This window comes from Canis lupus, chromosome X (assembly GCF_048164855.1).
Source record: "Canis lupus baileyi chromosome X, mCanLup2.hap1, whole genome shotgun sequence".
NCBI classification, from domain to species: Eukaryota; Metazoa; Chordata; class Mammalia; order Carnivora; family Canidae; genus Canis; species Canis lupus.
The window spans coordinates 118,857,765-118,874,919 of NC_132876.1; the positions used below are offsets into that span (position 1 = coordinate 118,857,765).

Here is a 17,155-nt window from a genome sequence, read left to right on the forward strand (position 1 = left end):
AGATGACCCGCCATAACATGGACTTTGGTGTAAAATGGAACTGTCTTGGATGGCGCCCAAAAGAAATACCAGAAGGGCCTCGTTAAAATAGGGTTTCACTTATAACATCTGGCCCGGACCCCAAGGGTGGCGGCTGAGTACAGCGCGGGCCTCTGACTTTTGCAGACCGCGCACCCTGCCAAGATTTTAATATCCTCTCAACATGGGAAACATCCAGGAGGGGAAGGCATTAGTCAGGTTATAAACTAACGTCGCTACTTCCTCCCGAGCCAACAACTGGCTGGGGAGAGGCGGCCTGGCGAGGAAGGCCGCTGTCCCGCCCGGGTTCACAGGGCTCTGTGGTGGGAAGCGTCAGAAGCCTCCAGAAGGATGTGCAGAAACGCAAGGCGCAGACGTGCCACCTGCTGGCACCAGAGCCCCCGCCAGTCTGAACCCCGGGGACTCGACATTCAGAAATCTGCAAACCGTAGGAGCTTGGAGGCCAAGCCGGGGAGGTTCACAATGGAGAGCGGCATTAAAAATTTTTAAACCTTAAAAACTAACGTATGACTTTGGGAAAAACAGAGAAAGCGATTTGGAAGACGGAGAAAGTAACTCCCATGGTTCTGGTTCTACACCTGATACGGCTGCTGTCAGCCCCTTTCTCTGTGCCAATTAGTTTTTATGTTAATTCTTGCGATCATACAATTCTGTACCCCGCTTCTTTACCTCACACAACAGAAGGCATGTCCCCCGCTTGGTAAGTAGTCTCAATAGCCACCATTTGGGTAGATTCTCCCGTGTTCACTCATCCTTTACTCACACTACCTCTGGGTTTACTTTCAAAAAGGAATCAACATGACTGGAAAAAGAAGATGTGTTATAGATAGACAGACAGACACACAATGGAATATTACTCAGCCATCAAAGAGTAAAGTCTTGCCATTTGCAAGATTTCATGACATGGATGGAACTATATGAAGCAAAGTAAGTCAATCAGAGAAAGACAAATACAAATACAAAATCACTCATATGTAGGATTTAAGAAACTGAACAGATGAACATAGGGGAAGAAAGGGAAAATATAGTAAGACAACATCAGGGAGGGAGAGAAATCCTAAGAGACTCTTAACTCAGGAGACAAACCAAGGTTTGCTGGAGCAGAGGTGGGGGGACGGGGTCACTGGGTGAGGACAGGTGATGTGATGAGCACTGGGTGTTACATGCAGCTGATGAATCACTGAACTCTACCTCTGAAACCAATAATACATTGTATGTTAATTAACTGAATTTAAATAAAATACAAAATTTTGTTCAGTTAAACCAAACGAAAGGAATCCACGGCTTCCAAATGCACAGGGCTCGAGTGTTTCCACCTGCCACGAACGTGTGGCCAGCCCAACCTCCCAGTATTTTCTTGTCCCTCTCACCAAGGTGGCTCCTACTCCCTGAACCCTCTGCTAAGTCTCAGGGCCTTCCTTGACCCACCTTCTGGATTGGGCTCGCAACGTTCTGTCCCTTGACTTGCTTGAAAAATCCTAGCTCAAGACCCAGCTCCACGCCACCTCCTCTCTGTGCCCTGTCAGGGGGTCGAGCTCCCTCCGCACACACTTGCAATGTTACACTTAGCAGCCTCCAACAGATGGCCCTCCTAGGCGAGGAGGAGGGGGAAGGCTCCCTCTTCTCGTCTGCCCTTCCCACCCTAGCACCTAGCACGGTGCCACCACGCAAAGGACAACCCTCGGGAGATTCCAGGGCATGAAGACCACGACGGCTGCTCTATCCCAGGACGGCGAGGCCTCCCTGTTGGCACCCACACCCTCTGACAGTACCCCAGTCAGTTGAGGTAGCACAGGGGCAAACATCTTAGTATCTAAGTCATTTATTTTCGTGTATATCGTGCAAATCCAACTGCCTGGCACATCTAAGGAACTGTTTCAACTTATGAAAAATACTCATCAATTTTAATAAAATGTGCCCAACATGCTACAGATGGGATACACACAGCTGAGGCTGGCAAACACGCACTGAGACATGGAGGGCCACAGACACTTGCCAAGGGAGAAAGACGTGAAGAACATGCACTGGACACACACTCTGGGTTACAGGTACGGGGGGAGGGCCCCACATTCCGCTAAGAGGCCTGCACAGGGGCCTGCACACTAAATCTCATGTAAAGGCTGCTTCTCTCCTATAAAGACGGCACAAAGAGCTGCGACAGACACAAAAGTATCTAAACTTGAAAGAAAATTCCTTCTACCCGGATCCAGAGGAGAGATCTGGCCTCAGGAATAGGGCCAAAAGGTCCCCAGGAAAGCAATTCTGGGTCGGTCAACTTGTTTGATGAGGCCAGCAAAGCCTGATACCCACAACTGACAAGGACATTCAAAAAGGAACAGGACACCCCAGTTTCTCCCAGTAAGATAAACGCGAATGTATCAAACACGGTATTAACAGACCACATTCAGCAACGTACAAAAATGACAAAGGGTCCGGGCTGAGTGGGGTCCATTCCAGGAAGGCAGAGTTTCGGGTCAGAAAGTGAATCGATGATCACACTTAACAGAACCAAGAACTGTTTAAAAGAGGAAGATTCAAAACACCTGCGTGGCTCAGTGGTTGAGCCTTCAGCTCAGGACGTGATCCCAGGATCCTGGGATTGAGTCCCACATTGGGCTCCCTGCATGGAGCCTGCTTCTCCCTCTGCTTGTGTCTCTCATGAATAAACAAATAAAATCTTTTGAAAAAATAAAATAAAATAAAAGAGGAGGATTCTGGAGCCCGGTGGCCCGCTCTGAATCCTAGCTCTAGGACTTCCAGCGACGGGACTTGAGCAGGTCAATGTCCACTCCAGGCCTGGGCTTTCCCGTTGGACACGTAAATGCAGCTGTATCTGCTTCCGACGGGTTAATGGTTTTATTCGTCATGTCCTCAGAATCGTGCGTGGCACACCGTAAGTGCTCAATAAATGTTAGCTCCGTGACTATGGCAAAGCCGTGACAACGGAAACAGCCCTGGCAAGATATGAGGAGTGCCTGGCTGGTGGACAGTGGGTGAAAAATGAAAACGGAGGTAAGAGGAAAGATACTCTGGAAGGTTACAGAAAAGGTGGAGTTGTTCGTTCGATGGGGGTGGTCAGGGGTCAGGAAATGGCAATGGTAGGAAGTGGGATTTTTTTTTAAGATTATTTATTTATTCATAGAGACGGGGGGGCGGGGCAGAGACACAGGCAGAGGGAGAAGCAGGCTCCATGCAGGGAGCCCGACGTGGGACTCGATCCGGGGTCTCCAGGATCACGCCCTGGGCTGCAGGCGGCGCTAAACCGCTGAGCCACTGGGGCTCAGTGGGATTTTCCATTAAGGAATGCCTGGGAGCTATGCACCCAAAACAGTCTGGAAGGCACCGGAGGGGCTGGGTGGGCCCCTGGGCTGGGGGAAAAGGCAGCCAATTGACCTCAGATATGATGTCGGGGGGAAAGAAGGACGTCCTCGGGGGCCGTGGCATTTATGGAGCGGGTAGGGAAGGCACCAGTGAAGAAACACACGGTCACGTGGGAGGACAGGGACACGGTCGCGCCCGACAGCCCAGACGACGTGCTCGTCCGTCTGGAAGCAGGAACGGGAGAGGCGGGAAGTTGGCAGGAAATAAAATACGCGACCGCTGGCCGCTCTTCAGGCCCGGGGAGCGGGCGGCCCAGCTGTAGTCGCGGGGAGACAGGCACCTCGCAAGGGCCCGCGGCGTCTTCGCTGAAAAGGGAACTTGCGCCATCGGGGACTTCGCGCCGTCACCAACCGTGGAAGCAGGAAGCCTCCACGCCAGAGGCATCTTCCCCACAATCGCTAGTTTTCTTGATGTTAATGCCGACGGAATGGTTTGGCCGATCGAGCCAGACCCATCTTTAAACAACTTATAAACGACGACGCGGTTTTCATTCCGATGCTTTCTGCCCTCTAACCGATCAGGAAGCGCGAGAATGGCCGGTCTTGCATCTTAGCGTTCACACACGCAGGTTAGGACAGTAAACTCAGGAAAGATCGTGCAACTGCAATTGCCCGGGAACCGGGGTGGCCGCGGTGGATGGGACCGTCCGGGACACGGGGAAGAGCAGCTTCACGATCCATCTGGTCACTCTAAGCGGAATCACAATCGAACCAAAACAACGGCTCAGGACATTACACCCGTTCAGAATGAAGAGGAGCTCGGGTGCGACGAGCACCACCACGAGAGGGTCTGTAAGGAAACCGTTCACGTGCATGGGAGCGTGAACTGAGGATGGGCGCCCCACACCGTGTATTGTGCAAAGGGAACACGGATATGCTTATTCAGTGGAGGAGTGTGAATTATTGATGCCACAAAGCCAGCGAGGGGAATGTTTTATTCTTTTCTAAATGAAAGGCATGGGTATCACATTCTCCAGCTACTTACTCACCCCAACGGTTTTCAGTTTCTTTGTTTGAAGATTTTATTTATTCATGGGGTGGGGGCGGCAAAGGGAGAATCAGGCTCCCTGCTGAAAAGGGAGCCCCAATGTGGGACTCGATCCCAGAACCCCAGGATCATGAGCTGAGCTAAAGGCAGACATTTAACCGACTGAGCTATCCAGGCGCCCTGTTGTTGATTTTTTAAGTACAACATACACACAAATGCACAGATGAGAAATAAGCAACCACAAGCCAGATTTAAACTTTGGGACTGTGGCAGTGGCAGCCACACAGCTTCTCAAGTTTCCGGTGTCCCTGAGCGGATGCTGCGGGCCTATAGGATGGATGCTCCATGGAAACACTGGATGCCAAAGCTCGGGTGGTTAGGACACTTGCCATGTGTGACAGTCCGTGCTGCTGGGGGAAGGAGGTGCCATCGCGTACGTCCATGGGGACGGCACACCCGTCCACGCCGATGTTCATTGCTTCTTTCTCCCCTCAGCTTTATGGAGGCAGGAGTGGCATACGACAACATCGCGTCTGTTTCAGGTGTACGACGTGATGCTCTCATAGCCACATACGTTGTGAAATGATCACCAGGATCCAGTGAGTTAGGACTCCATCACCCCACAGAGTTACACGTACCTGGTGTGGCGAGAACACCGACGATTCACTCCCCTAGCGACTTCCGAATATACAACACACACTACTGTGAACCACGAAGTGTGCTGTCCCTTATGATCCACATCTTTTTGCTGTAATTAACTGTGAGTATAACCATTACTAAGTCCTGTGAATTCTTTCAGCAAACCATAGAATCTGAAGGTGCTCCTGGGGGGGTCCTGACACCCCATCACAAATACGCTGCTTATGTCTGTGGGAGATAGGAAGGCGTGTCTTGTTATTGTTCCACAGGACTTCGAAGGTTCTTTTTACCCGGTAGTAATGTGGACACATGATTCAGATCCTCCTTATTTATTATGTGATGAAAGTAATGCTTTCCTTTATTATTTCTAAAGCAAAGACTACCAATATCTCAGAGAAATGCTTGCCTTTACTGTTTCATAAAACTCCTCTTTTTAAACAGGAACACACATTAGCCAGGAAAAGGGGCCAGTTCAGTCAAAATACATTTTTAGAGACTCAGCTGAACAATAAGCCCTGAACTTTTGTTTAAATTAAGACAGCTGAACCATTTTAAAATGATTTCCCCAATCTGTGGAAATGCGTCTTGCATAAGAAGGCATGAAGTGGTCTTTGGAAACACAGTGCAACCTACCGGGTGATTTGTCAGGGGCTCCAATGGTGGTGGGCAAAGCTGCTTAATCACCTTTGTCGACAAAATTATTCACAAATATTGAGAGTAGCGCCCTGTCCCTGATTATCTAACCTCCTTGCTAGAAGCCAAGAAAAATTTTTGTTTTTTTAAAAAAATCAGATGGAAAGTCTGCTACTCCCAATTATTTTATTATCTGCTGGTGAATGCTTTGGCAGACTTCCGCCTTCCTAGAGGGGAAAAATACCCTGGAAAATTTTAATAAAAATGAAGACTGCATTTTGCTCATTGTTAAAGTCTATTTGAGTTCTGCAGCAAAAGGAATCAAAACGTAGCCCAAGAAGATAAAGTGTGAAGAAACAGAATCCCATTAAAACTCCATTTACTAAAAAACCAGTGGAGGAAAAACATCCTATACTAAAGGATCTGCATCAGTGCTTATCAACTGGGGGTGGTTTCACCCTCCAGGGTACATCTGGGAAAGTCCAGAGACATCTTTGGCTGTGACAACACAGGGGAGGAGGAGTGTTGTTGGCATTTAACGGATGGAGGCCAGGTTGTTGCTCAACATCCTATCATACCAGGCAGCCCCAGAGGACAAAGAATGACCCAGCCCCAAGTGTCCAGAGTGCTTGAGAACCCTGACCGTAATGAATAGGCTGGAAGCCTCTGGATAATGCGTTATGTGCAGTCAGCCAGAGTATCTCCATGGAATAAGACCCTCAAACCTGCCCACCGCTCTTAGGCTGACCACATCCATGTTATAGAATCCTTTGAGCTGAATATCGTAAGGGGGCCTTTTTTTCCTTGCCCTTCCCCATTTTACTTTTTTAAAGGATTTTATTTTGAAGTAATCTCTATACCCACTCGAACTTACAACCCCAAGATCAAGAGCCGCACACTCCACTGATGGAGCCAGCCAGGTGCCCCCATAAGGGGGGCTATTTCATTTTTTTTTTTTTAATTTTTATTTATTTATGATAGTCACACAGAGAGAGAGAGAGAGGCAGAGACACAGGCAGAGGGAGAAGCAGGCTCCATGCACCGGGAGCCCGACGTGGGATTCGATCCCGGGTCTCCAGGATCGTGCCCTGGGCCAAAGGCAGGCGCCAAACCGCTGCGCCACCCAGGGATCCCAGGGGGGGCTATTTCAAAACCATTTTAAGACTCACTTGAAAAGGAGTGGGGAAGAAGCCACGCATAGGCTTTTATCTCCAGTAAAAATGCAGGCTGCCCAGTGTCTACAGCCCCAGTCGAAAGCAGAATTCTTTCCTGTGATAATTCCCCAGGAGGAGGTGGGCGCAGTGTACAACGTCCACCCGCGTTGGCTGAACTCCCAAGGATGCAAAAATTTGAGTGATATGAGACCAGTGCTATTCACCTTCGGATGATTTTTCATTATTCTTCTGCTTCCAGAAGGCTCAGAAGGTTTGTATGGCCATCCATTTTCAAATTAATATGGCCGTTACTCAAATCTATTATACAAAAGAGTATCCCATCAGAGCCCGGGCCCACAGGATGGCTAATGACCTGCAACATTTAATTAAAATGTCTTGACTGTCTTTGTATTAGTGACCACTCTCTCTCTCTCTCTCACACACACACACACGCAAAAATGCAGATAACAGATGTGCAAAATTACATTTTTTGGTTTATTTTTTATTTTATAATTTGGAAATTATTATGGACTCATGGAAAGCCACAAAAATAGTAGAGTCCTGTGTTTGCTTCATCCAGAGTTTCCTCCGGGGGGCATCTTCTCTTGCTGTACTACAGTATCAAAACCAAGACAATGACTTCTCGTTGACTGGTCGCTAGATTGCAAACCTTCTGACCTGCGTGTGTGTCTGCTCGCACGCGCGTGTGGCTAATCTATGCATGTATAATTTTATTCTGTATGTCCATAGGCATGATCATCGCCACAGTCAAGACAGAACTTTTCCATCAGCACAAAAGAACTCCCCAAACTACGCCTTTGTAGTTACAGCCACCCCAACCCCTAGCAGCCATGGCTACAGTCTTCTCATTTCCAGTTCAAATGGGACCATCCAGTACGTACTGTTCTGATACTGGCTTGTGCTAGCCAGCACACTTCTCTGGAGACTCATCCACATTGTGGCACATATCCGTAGTTCATTCCTTTTTAATGCTGAGAGGGACCCCAGGGTATGCAACTACAGTCTGCGGAGCCGATCATCCAGTGAAGCACATTTGGGGAGTTTCCAATATACTGTTATTACAAATGAGGCTGCTGTTTTCTGTTTAATTTTTTAAATAACTGGATTTTATCAGACAGCAATCTAGCTTACAAATGATGCTGCGTGTGCCAAGGACTTGTCCCAAATGCTGTAGAGTTCTATTAAAAAGCCCTTGAATGTAGAGACACCTGGGTGGCTCAGGAGGTTGGGCGTCTTGCCTTTGGCTCAGGTCATGATCTCCGGGTCCTGGGATCAAGCCGAGTTAAGATTCCTGCTCAGTGGGAACTCTGCTTCTTCTCCCTCTGCCTCTCCCCCAACCCTACTCACATGCTCTCTTGCTCTCTCTCTCTCTCACATAAATAAATAAAATCTTAAAAAAAAAAAAAAAGTCCTTTAATATAATAACATCCATGTGGAATTCAGGTGCTTTCTTCTCTTCCTCTGAAATAGTCTACACATGAAACTTCTTACCTCTAACACTGTGAGTTATTGTGGTGAAACACCCGTAACACAGAATGTACCGTTTTAGCCATTTCTAAGTGCACAGGTCAGTGGCATTAAGTAATTCACACTGTTGTGCAAACATCACCACCATGCTCTCATCTTCCAGACAGAACTCTCATCTTCCCAGACAGAAACTCTGCCCCACTCAACACTAGTCCTCATTCCGCCCTCTGAGCCCCGAAACCTCTGTTCTACTTTTGTGTCTCTGTGAACTTGACGACTCCAGGTGCCTCACGTCAGCAGAGCCTTGTGGGTCTGGCTTATGTCATTCAGCATCAGGCCCTCAAAGTTCGTCCACGCAGTAGCCCACGTCTGAATGTCCCTCCTTTTGTAAGGCTGAACGACATTTGCTTGTACGGATGCAGCATATTTTATCTGTTCATCCACCGTGGACCCTGGGGTTTGTCTCCACTGTGATTTTCTGAAGGCACTTTCTACTGTACCCCTCAAGGCAGCAGCTTATCTCTGCAGGAAGGGGAGCACGCCTGTCCATTACGTTCTCCAACACCCCTCCTGCTACAGCTGCTCACAGATCTGCGATGGTGAACAGGGACAGGAGTGACCTTCCATACAAACTGCTCGCTGTCTTTAACCAGGCAGAGACAGTAAAAAAAATTAAGCAAGAAGCCAGAGGAAGAGGAAGACAGGAAAAAAAATTAAGCAAGAGCCAGACTTTTGACATAACTGACAGCTCCTGGCTCAGGAAGCAGGGCCTCGGAGAAGTGTCTTCTACTGATGAACTACAATTCCCAAGAACCCTTCTTTCTATTTATTTTTTTAAAAGATTTTATTTAATTACTTGAGACACAGTGAGCGAGCAAGAGCAGGGGAGAGGTACAGGGAAGCTGACTTCCCACTAAGCAGGGAGCCCGACACAGGGCTTGATCTCAGGACCCGGGGATCACCACCTGAGCCAAATGCAGATGCTTCACCGACTGAGCCCCTCAGGTGCCCCTTTCCAAGGAAACCTTCTTGAATCTAGGTGGGCTGGCTTTCAAAAGTGCCATTTTACAGGCCCCAGGTCACCCGGTGTTGTTTCTGGGGGCCTTCTGTACCCTCTATCTAAGGTTTCTGAGCAAACAGTGGGCAAGTTGCTGTGGGCACCCTCCCCAAAGAGGAGACCCACCCCATCAGCACCCTACAGGGACCTCCCCTAGCTCACCCAGCACAGCCAGGCACACTCTCTTACCCACACGCGCTTCTTTCCCCACCTGCCCCAGGAAGTGGCCGTATACACATGCGTGATTTTTAAACTGCTCAGTAATCTTTCCAGAAAGTAAAAGCTCTCTGTGTTTAGAACAGAACAATCTTTAGCTTTGTGCCAGAGCTCGCTGTGCAGACAAAATCCCGCCTAAGCCTTACACACTCTCCTCTCAGGTCCTAACCACATGGACATCGTATATGGGCATCGCAGGGAACAAAGGGGTGCTTGCCACCTGGCAAGGAAATCTTTCCCATTTGTCTGGCCTAGAAGCTCCCCGAGATGAAGGCGGAATGATATCTAGGTCCTGCTGTGAACCTTGAAAGCCCGAATATGTAATATTTCACTATCCTCCTGGATGACAGATAATCCAGAACCATCCAAGGAGGAGACGTGATCTGGAACTATGTGTTTATTACGTAAATCAAAGGAAACAGGCCTAATTCTATGTAGCTAGTCAACGCGTGTGTGGATAAGGCTCTTTAGGAAAACAGAAGCTGTCTAAGATGTAGATTTTCATTTTAGGAAACTGCCAATGTTCCTCTCTGAATAATGCATGTTTTGTGATGTTAATAGAGGCAATAAATATGTATAATAAATCGGCCTCTCCACAACAAATCAGAAGTTCTGTGTAGAAAGAGTTTTCCATCATACTTGAAACCGTTCCCAATAAAGAAAGAAGTTCATCATCCTGCTGATTTGTGATATATGATAAATCAATTTTTACCATCTACCATAACGATAAGCGCCTTTTATTACCTGAAATGTCTGGAACGACAGCCCTCGGGGCCGCACAACTTGGTAACATACCCACACCGCACCCGACAAAACAATTTCTCGCCTTTGTTTCTTTTCCGCCAGTGGAACCACCACCGATCATGGAGCGGTTTTAGGAGCGTCCGTCTGTCCTCTGCGGGCTGTTGGCATGGGTCAACCTCAAGGTGGGGAGCCCCCCGAGCACCCGAGGTGCCTGAGCTCGGCCGCGAGCAGAGTCTCGGGGGCCCCGCGTGCAGGAATGGTGTTTGTGCCCGGGAGCCCGCACAGGGGGACGCGTGTCCAGCCCCGCGCCCAGTCGGGTCCCCTGGAGGGCCGGCCAGGCTGCACGGTGGCCTATTTCCATGCCTGAAGCTGCACTGCTGAGGAGGGAGAAGGTGTGCGCTGTGGATGCTCCCTCACTTAGATCCGGGCGATCTGGGCAGCCCGGGTGGCTCAGGGGTTTAGCGCCTGCCTTTGGTCCAGGGCGTGATCCCGGAGACCCGGGATCGAGTCCCACGTCGGGCTCCCTTCTCCCTCTGCCTGTGTCTCTGCCTCTCTCTCTCTCTCTCTCTCTCTGTGTCTCTATGAATAAATAAATAAAATCTTAAAAAAAAAAAAAGATCCGGGCGATCTGGTCACTCACTGGCGGAAACCACGGCCCCAAACAGGTTCAGGAAGGCTAATTTTAAACCCAAAGAGGAAGTGTAAAACTTCATCGGGATCCTGCAGATGTATCTGCCGGGGCTGACGTCCTTTTACCTACTTTCCAGTAAGCCCTGCGGACAGGCACCAATCCACGCTGCTACTCCAATCAAATCTACAGAACCACCGATGTTTAGGAGTGCCTCGCTGCCACTGACCCTGAAAAGGATGCGGGGGCCTCCAATGACCTTCAGCCCACACGAGTTACACGAGCCAGTGATCTCACGCCTAGATTCCTACCCAAGAGAAATGAAAGCCTACGATCACACAGACAAAAACACACCGTACGCAGACATTTCTCAGTAGCTGCAGTTGTCATCATCAAAACCTGAGAACAACTCAAATGCTCCTCAACGGGAGAATGCCCAAGCCAATGGCTACTCATTCTTAAAATGGAATATTAGTTAGCAACAAAGAACCAGCGACCGACGCATCCAACAGCACAAATGGACCTCAGAGGCACGGTGCTGAGCGAAAGCAGCCAGGCTCCGAGGGCTGCACGCTGTCCCAGGCCACGGCCACCAAGCTCTGCGAGGGCAGAAGTACGTGGACAGGCAACAGGTCTCTCTCCCCAGCCCGGGACTCTTTGGGGTGATGGGCTTTTCTCCTGTCTCGATGGCACTGGTGGTTACGGGACTGGATATGCATTTGGCAAAAGCTCTAAGCCTGTAGTCTTCCAAGGGTGAGTTTTGCTGCACGGAAATTACACCTTCACTGAAAAACAGATGCAACACGTGACGGGGGAGGGAGAGGTGGAGAACGAGTCCCGTCGCACGATGAAGGGGGAGATGTGCCTTCTCCGGGACTGCCGCCTGGGACCACGGAACCAGTCTGGGCACCACCTAACGATCGTGGGAGATCTGGCTCCAGACGCCCGGCGCGCCTCTGCTCTCTGGAGGCAAGCGGGGCGCTGGCCGTCTCCGCTCCTGAGCCACGGAGCTAGCCTTGCGGACAGCACGTGATACCACAGATTCTCACCTTCGGCACAAACCTGCCAAACCCAGGCATTTCGGCTCTTTCCCCAGGGCCCGGGCCAGCCCAGGCGGCTCCCCCCGGGGTAGGGGGTCCCCTCGCTCCAGCAACGCCAGCGTCCACCGAACCCCTCCGCGGTCGGATCTGGGAGGAAACCGCTCCTTCACAGTCCCGAGTTTGCGATGAAGCCCCGGAGGAAACTCTTCGGCTGCAGGGGCTCAGTGATTTCCCCACTTTTCATACAGCGTGGGAAGGGGCGTCCGCCTCCAACCACATTCCGCGCCAGCGGGGCAAAGCACTCCCGGTTCGGCAGCACCTGCAGGAGCTGCTCGCGGAGGCCCCCGCGGCCTGGAACCCATGCCCCGGGCTTCTCCCGGCTCCTCCCGGCCCTGGGTCGGGGAGCGCCCGCCACCACCTGCTTCTCCACCAACGGCCCGGCAGCGGCGGGGACCGACGACGAAGCCCTACCCCTCAGGGCCCGAGGCAGCCCGGGCACCCCGGCCCGTTCCCGCTGCGCCCCCAGCGCTGCCCACCGACCGACGGCACCTGCCCAGGGCTCGGACGCCCGGCGCCCGCCTCACCCAACGACGGCAACGAGAGAATCGCCCCTTCCCGGCAGGTGGCGGGATGCACCTCTGGGCGTGGAACCTGCCTCTTCGCTTCCGGTGAAGGCCGGACCCGAACCGCGATGACCTCAATTCTGCAGCCTGCGAGCGGAGGAATGAAGCCGGCCCGTTTCTGAGCTTCTCTCCCAGGTCTGAAGACAGGCGACCTGGATTGTCCCCCCAGCAGCGGGTCATCTTCAACGCACTGCCTCCCCGCTCTCTCGAGGACAGAAACCCTCCTCTGGGGATGCAGCATCCTCACCGACGCACAGGACACGGGGACGGGATGAAGACAGAAGGTGCTGGGACAGGACGGCCGGGAACGGCACCTGCTGGCTCAGCGCACAGAAGGCAGGCTCGCCTCCAGCTCAGCTGGCCAGGACCAGCAACCCCTGGGTAGGGGTCCAGGAACCTGCTGTCCCTGCACATGGGACGGTGAGCTGGGACCTGGTGGGGCTGGCCCTGGTCGGAGAGGCTTCAAAGAGCGCACGGACCAGAGAAACAGCATCTTCCTCACGCGAGGCCATCCCCTGCCCACGTCCTCCCTCCCTGCTCCACAGCCCCCTCTTCCACACAGGGCATAAGGGTGGGGCCTGCTATACAACACCTGGCAGCAGAGAACCTTCTGGTAGAGAAAGCCAGATTGGGAGGCGTTGAGGAATGGATCACCTGCGGTAACACAGGGCTTCGTTTCAATGACTTGCTCTAGGCAAGCTGGGCAGAGAACAGAGATGCCCGAAGGGGAGGCGCAGTCAAGGGACACATTTTCCCGGTACCTCCCTTCCCCGCAAAGCCAGAAGGGAGACACTGACAGGCTGAGACGATGCTCTTTGCCCTGGGTGGGTGCTCAATAACTAGGTGCTTAACTGAAACTTCAGGATTTGAGAAAACATAGAAAACGACCCCAAAAGAACACCTGGTATTTCTTCTCTGCCTGCTTGTGACCACGTCCTCGTGGGGGCCTCCGGTCCAGTCCAGGGCTCACACAGTCCTTAGCTGGAAGCTCAAGCAGAGCTTCCTTGACAAGGTCCGTCTGTCCGCGACAGGTGGGGCCCTATGCAAGGATTCCCACAAACAGAAGTTCAGGGATGCAAGATGCTCAGAGGTGAAACTCTGTCCTCCTGTCCCCCGACGCCCCTCCTCAGTTGTCTGGTTACAGAAGCTTTAGCAACAAACAGGAGCCAGATGTAAACAAACCCGAGAAAAGGAAGTGCGGCCTTTCTGGGGCAGCGATGCTGGCTGTTTATTCAAAGAGGCCAGCGGTGCTCCGGCCCCATCGCCCGGGCCCTGGGGACCAGCCCGCCCGGAGCCCTCTCCCCAAGCCACGCACAAAGTTTTCACATCATTTATTCATCCTGAACCTCAGCCTGTGATTTCTTCAAACATTTTGACTGTATTTTGCCTTCATCCTATCTCTGTGCAGAGGGGTTTTAAAAGAAAGGAGCCTCGAATTCAAGGCTGGAAGTCCACAGGGGAGCAAGCAGCTCTGGGTGCCTGTCAGCTGGCCGCAGGGCCGCATCCGTGCTGCAGGTGGCGAGCTCCCCGACTTCCCGGTGAGGGAGGTACCAGAGCCGCGCGACGTACTCCCCAGACTCACGGGCTGAGGTCGGACACATTTCACCACTCTCACACCATATCTGGCAACGGCCGATCCCAATGATCTACTAGATGTGCAGAAAGACTGTGCGCTTCCCATGAAAATCGCTCGCTGGGGCCCCCCAGGGACACATATGCGGGCGGCAGAGGTGTGTGCTTGTAACGTGCCACGAGTCCCGTGTACTCCATTACTCTTGCCCAAGCTAACTTTTTTCTTTTTTTTTGGCAGAGGAGAAGAGGCTCCAGTGGGGCAATAGCTTGTTCAAAGGTCAGAGCCTGGGATCGAGTCCCGCATCGGGCTCCCCGCAGTGAGCCCGCTTCTCCCTCTGCCTGTGTCTCTGCCTCTCTCACGAATAAATCAATAAAATCTTAAAAACAAAGAGAGAGAGAGAGAGAGCAGTAGTCTTGTGCATACTGTATGGGTCAGACCGTGTCCTGCCCCAAATACCTAAGTTGAAGCCTAAGTGCCAGTACACCTCAGAGTGACATTATTTGGAGACGGGGTCACTGCAGCTGCCACGGGGATCGGAGTCAACAGGGGGCTGGGTGGGGTCTGCTGAGGTCCGCATCCAGGAGGGCTGGTTCTGCATCCAGGAGGGCTTGTTCCGGAAGGAAACTGTCCCGGAAGGGAGACCGAGCAAAGGAGAAACGGGGACAAGTGTGGACAGAGGGAGAAACCCGGGGAGGAGGCGTGTGACGGCGGAGGCTGGGCGGCTGGCACAGCCAACGAGCAGCGCGGTGGCCCAGGCCTCGGGCTGGCAGCGGACACGCCGGGCCAAGCACCTGTGCTCACGCTGCCTGCCCGGCCTGCTGCTCAAAGGACTTCGTGGGCGCAGGAAGCGCACGCACACAAAGCCCGAGCCCAGGAGGGGCCACTGCCACCCCCATGACGGGGCGGACGGCGCCAGAGAGGCCGAGGCAGGCGTCCCTCGGGCCCTGGAAGGGCACATACAGGGCTACAAGGATGTTTTTCATCGATGTCATTTGTACATCTTAAATGAACTATTTTAAAGCTTTCAAAGCTGAAAGACAATACTCCTTTGGAAATTAATTAAAAAATCTAACAATGTTAATTAAAAAGGAATTCAGAGTGTTGAGAAGTTAAAAAAGTACCCACAAGCAAGCCTCCAAACTGTGCTGAGGCTGCCCTGGGTGGGGCAGCGGCGACACTGCCAACGTGGGAATCCAGGCGCAGAGGCGTCTAAGGCCTCCTCAGAGGGCTGCCTTTGTCCTGTGACAAAGCCAGGCCAGAACCCGGGCCCCGGGCGCTCGTCAGTCCCCTTCCCACCCCCTGCGGATCCCAGCTGCCACCCACAAGGTCCATTCTGCCGACAGGCAGCACATTTCTGGCCTGTTCACTGCTTATCATAAAGTAACTTTTTGGTCATCATCAAAAGTGTTGGAAGAGACCAGAACCATCCCTATGTTTTGGGATATTGCCAAGGGCCCGTGGTGGTGGTGGTGGGGGGGGGGTTTAGGAGCTCAGCACATCAGTGGTCTTAAATCTGAGCGGTTCACACGTACACACAATGAACACACACCAGCCCTTCGATGCCCATTTCCACATCTATCCCAACTGCTCTTGACCTTGACTCCAATCTGATCTCATCTGGGCAGAAATGTCAAGGGAAGAAAGAACACGCGTCCTATCCCACCCCGGAATTGGGCAACCCCAGCACCTTCCCCTCCCCTTCAGCTTTCTCAGTAAGAACATCATCTGCCCTTCTTCTTCTACTGCCTGGGCTTTCGGTCCTTGGTGGATGGTTCCGCATGTGGCATACTGCAGACGACTTTCCGACTGACAGAAGCCCAAGCCTCTTACCTGATTCCTGGAGATAGCGATACACCAGGAAGTTCACCTCGTCACTGGTTATGCTCATCTTAGCCTCACCTCGCGGCGATGAGGTCTGTATGATGCGGGAGCCACCCTCTGTGAGACAACAGGAAAAAGTAGGAAGAGAGTTTTGAAACACTGCCCGTAAGTTTGTCCGTGTATTCTTTTTGAGACGACTGGAAAAATAATACCCATGATGGTATAATTTCATAATAATATATATATTTTAAAAAATACATCCTGGGGGATCCCTGGGTGGCTCAGTGATTTAGCACCTGCCTTTGGCCCAAGGCACGATCCTGGAGTCCTGGGGTCGAGTCCTGCATCAGGCTCCTGGCATGGAGCCTGCTTCTCCCTCTGCCTGTGTCTCTGCCTCTCTCTCTCTCTCTATGTCTATCATGAATAAATAAATAAAATCTTTTAAAAAATAAATAAAAATAAAAAATACATCCTGGAGAAAGGCTTCAAAAGGAGGGGAAAGCTCGTTGCTGTATTTTCTTTTTTTATTTTATTTTATTATTTTTTTTGTTGCTGTATTTTCTAAGGCTGGGATATGGTCAGGGATAAACCATACTTATGACAAATTCTGGGAAAACAGAAAATGAAAACAAAACCCAATTTTTTATTCAATAAAAATCACACATGCATGGTAGTCACAACATACTCGGTAGCAAGCATGAATGGCGTCGTGAAGTGTACTTTGACGGGTTCGGCTGGATAAGACACTAAGTGCTTGCTTTTCCAGACAGAGAAGACTTGTGAGGAGACCAGAAGTCATGTCAACACCCCTAGGGCAGGTGACCACATAAACCAGATTGCACCTGCTGTTCTAGATAAATGATCAACCATGGTACCTTTCACTCATAAGGCTGAAATGATAAACCCGATGGTCACTCTACCTATAGGCCGTATGCAGCACTGAGAAGGGAAACACAGATCCCTGAGGAGTGAAGTGTGTATGTCACCTTGACATCATTTCTATGAAGAAGCCGGGTCTCAGGAAGGTGAAGCATGGACATAGACCAAATAAGAAGAATCTGATTTTCTTCTCAATGATCCTGTTAGGCATATGAGCAAGCTAGCCCAAAGACGAGAGAGAGGCCAATCAATC

The 17,155-nt window shown here is 51.3% G+C and overlaps 1 protein-coding gene and 1 long non-coding RNA gene across 4 annotated transcripts in view; both read right to left on the bottom strand.

Annotated features, from left to right (window-relative positions):
- The window catches only part of TBL1X (transducin beta like 1 X-linked), a 211,974-nt gene that overhangs the window by 34,354 nt on the left and 160,465 nt on the right, over window positions 1–17,155 (bottom strand). For all 3 annotated transcript variants that reach the window (XM_072815348.1, XM_072815347.1, XM_072815349.1), the window contains one exon: window positions 16,033–16,140. In XM_072815348.1, coding sequence (XP_072671449.1) covers window positions 16,033–16,090 — 58 coding nt within the window. In that variant the 5' untranslated portion in view covers window positions 16,091–16,140. The remainder of the gene's footprint in view (window positions 1–16,032; window positions 16,141–17,155) is intronic.
- LOC140627485 (uncharacterized) lies at window positions 10,316–13,893 on the bottom strand. The gene is made up of 2 exons (XR_012026200.1): window positions 13,531–13,893; window positions 10,316–13,283 (listed from the first exon to the last, which is right to left on the bottom strand). It is a non-coding gene; the product is annotated as an uncharacterized lncRNA (long non-coding RNA).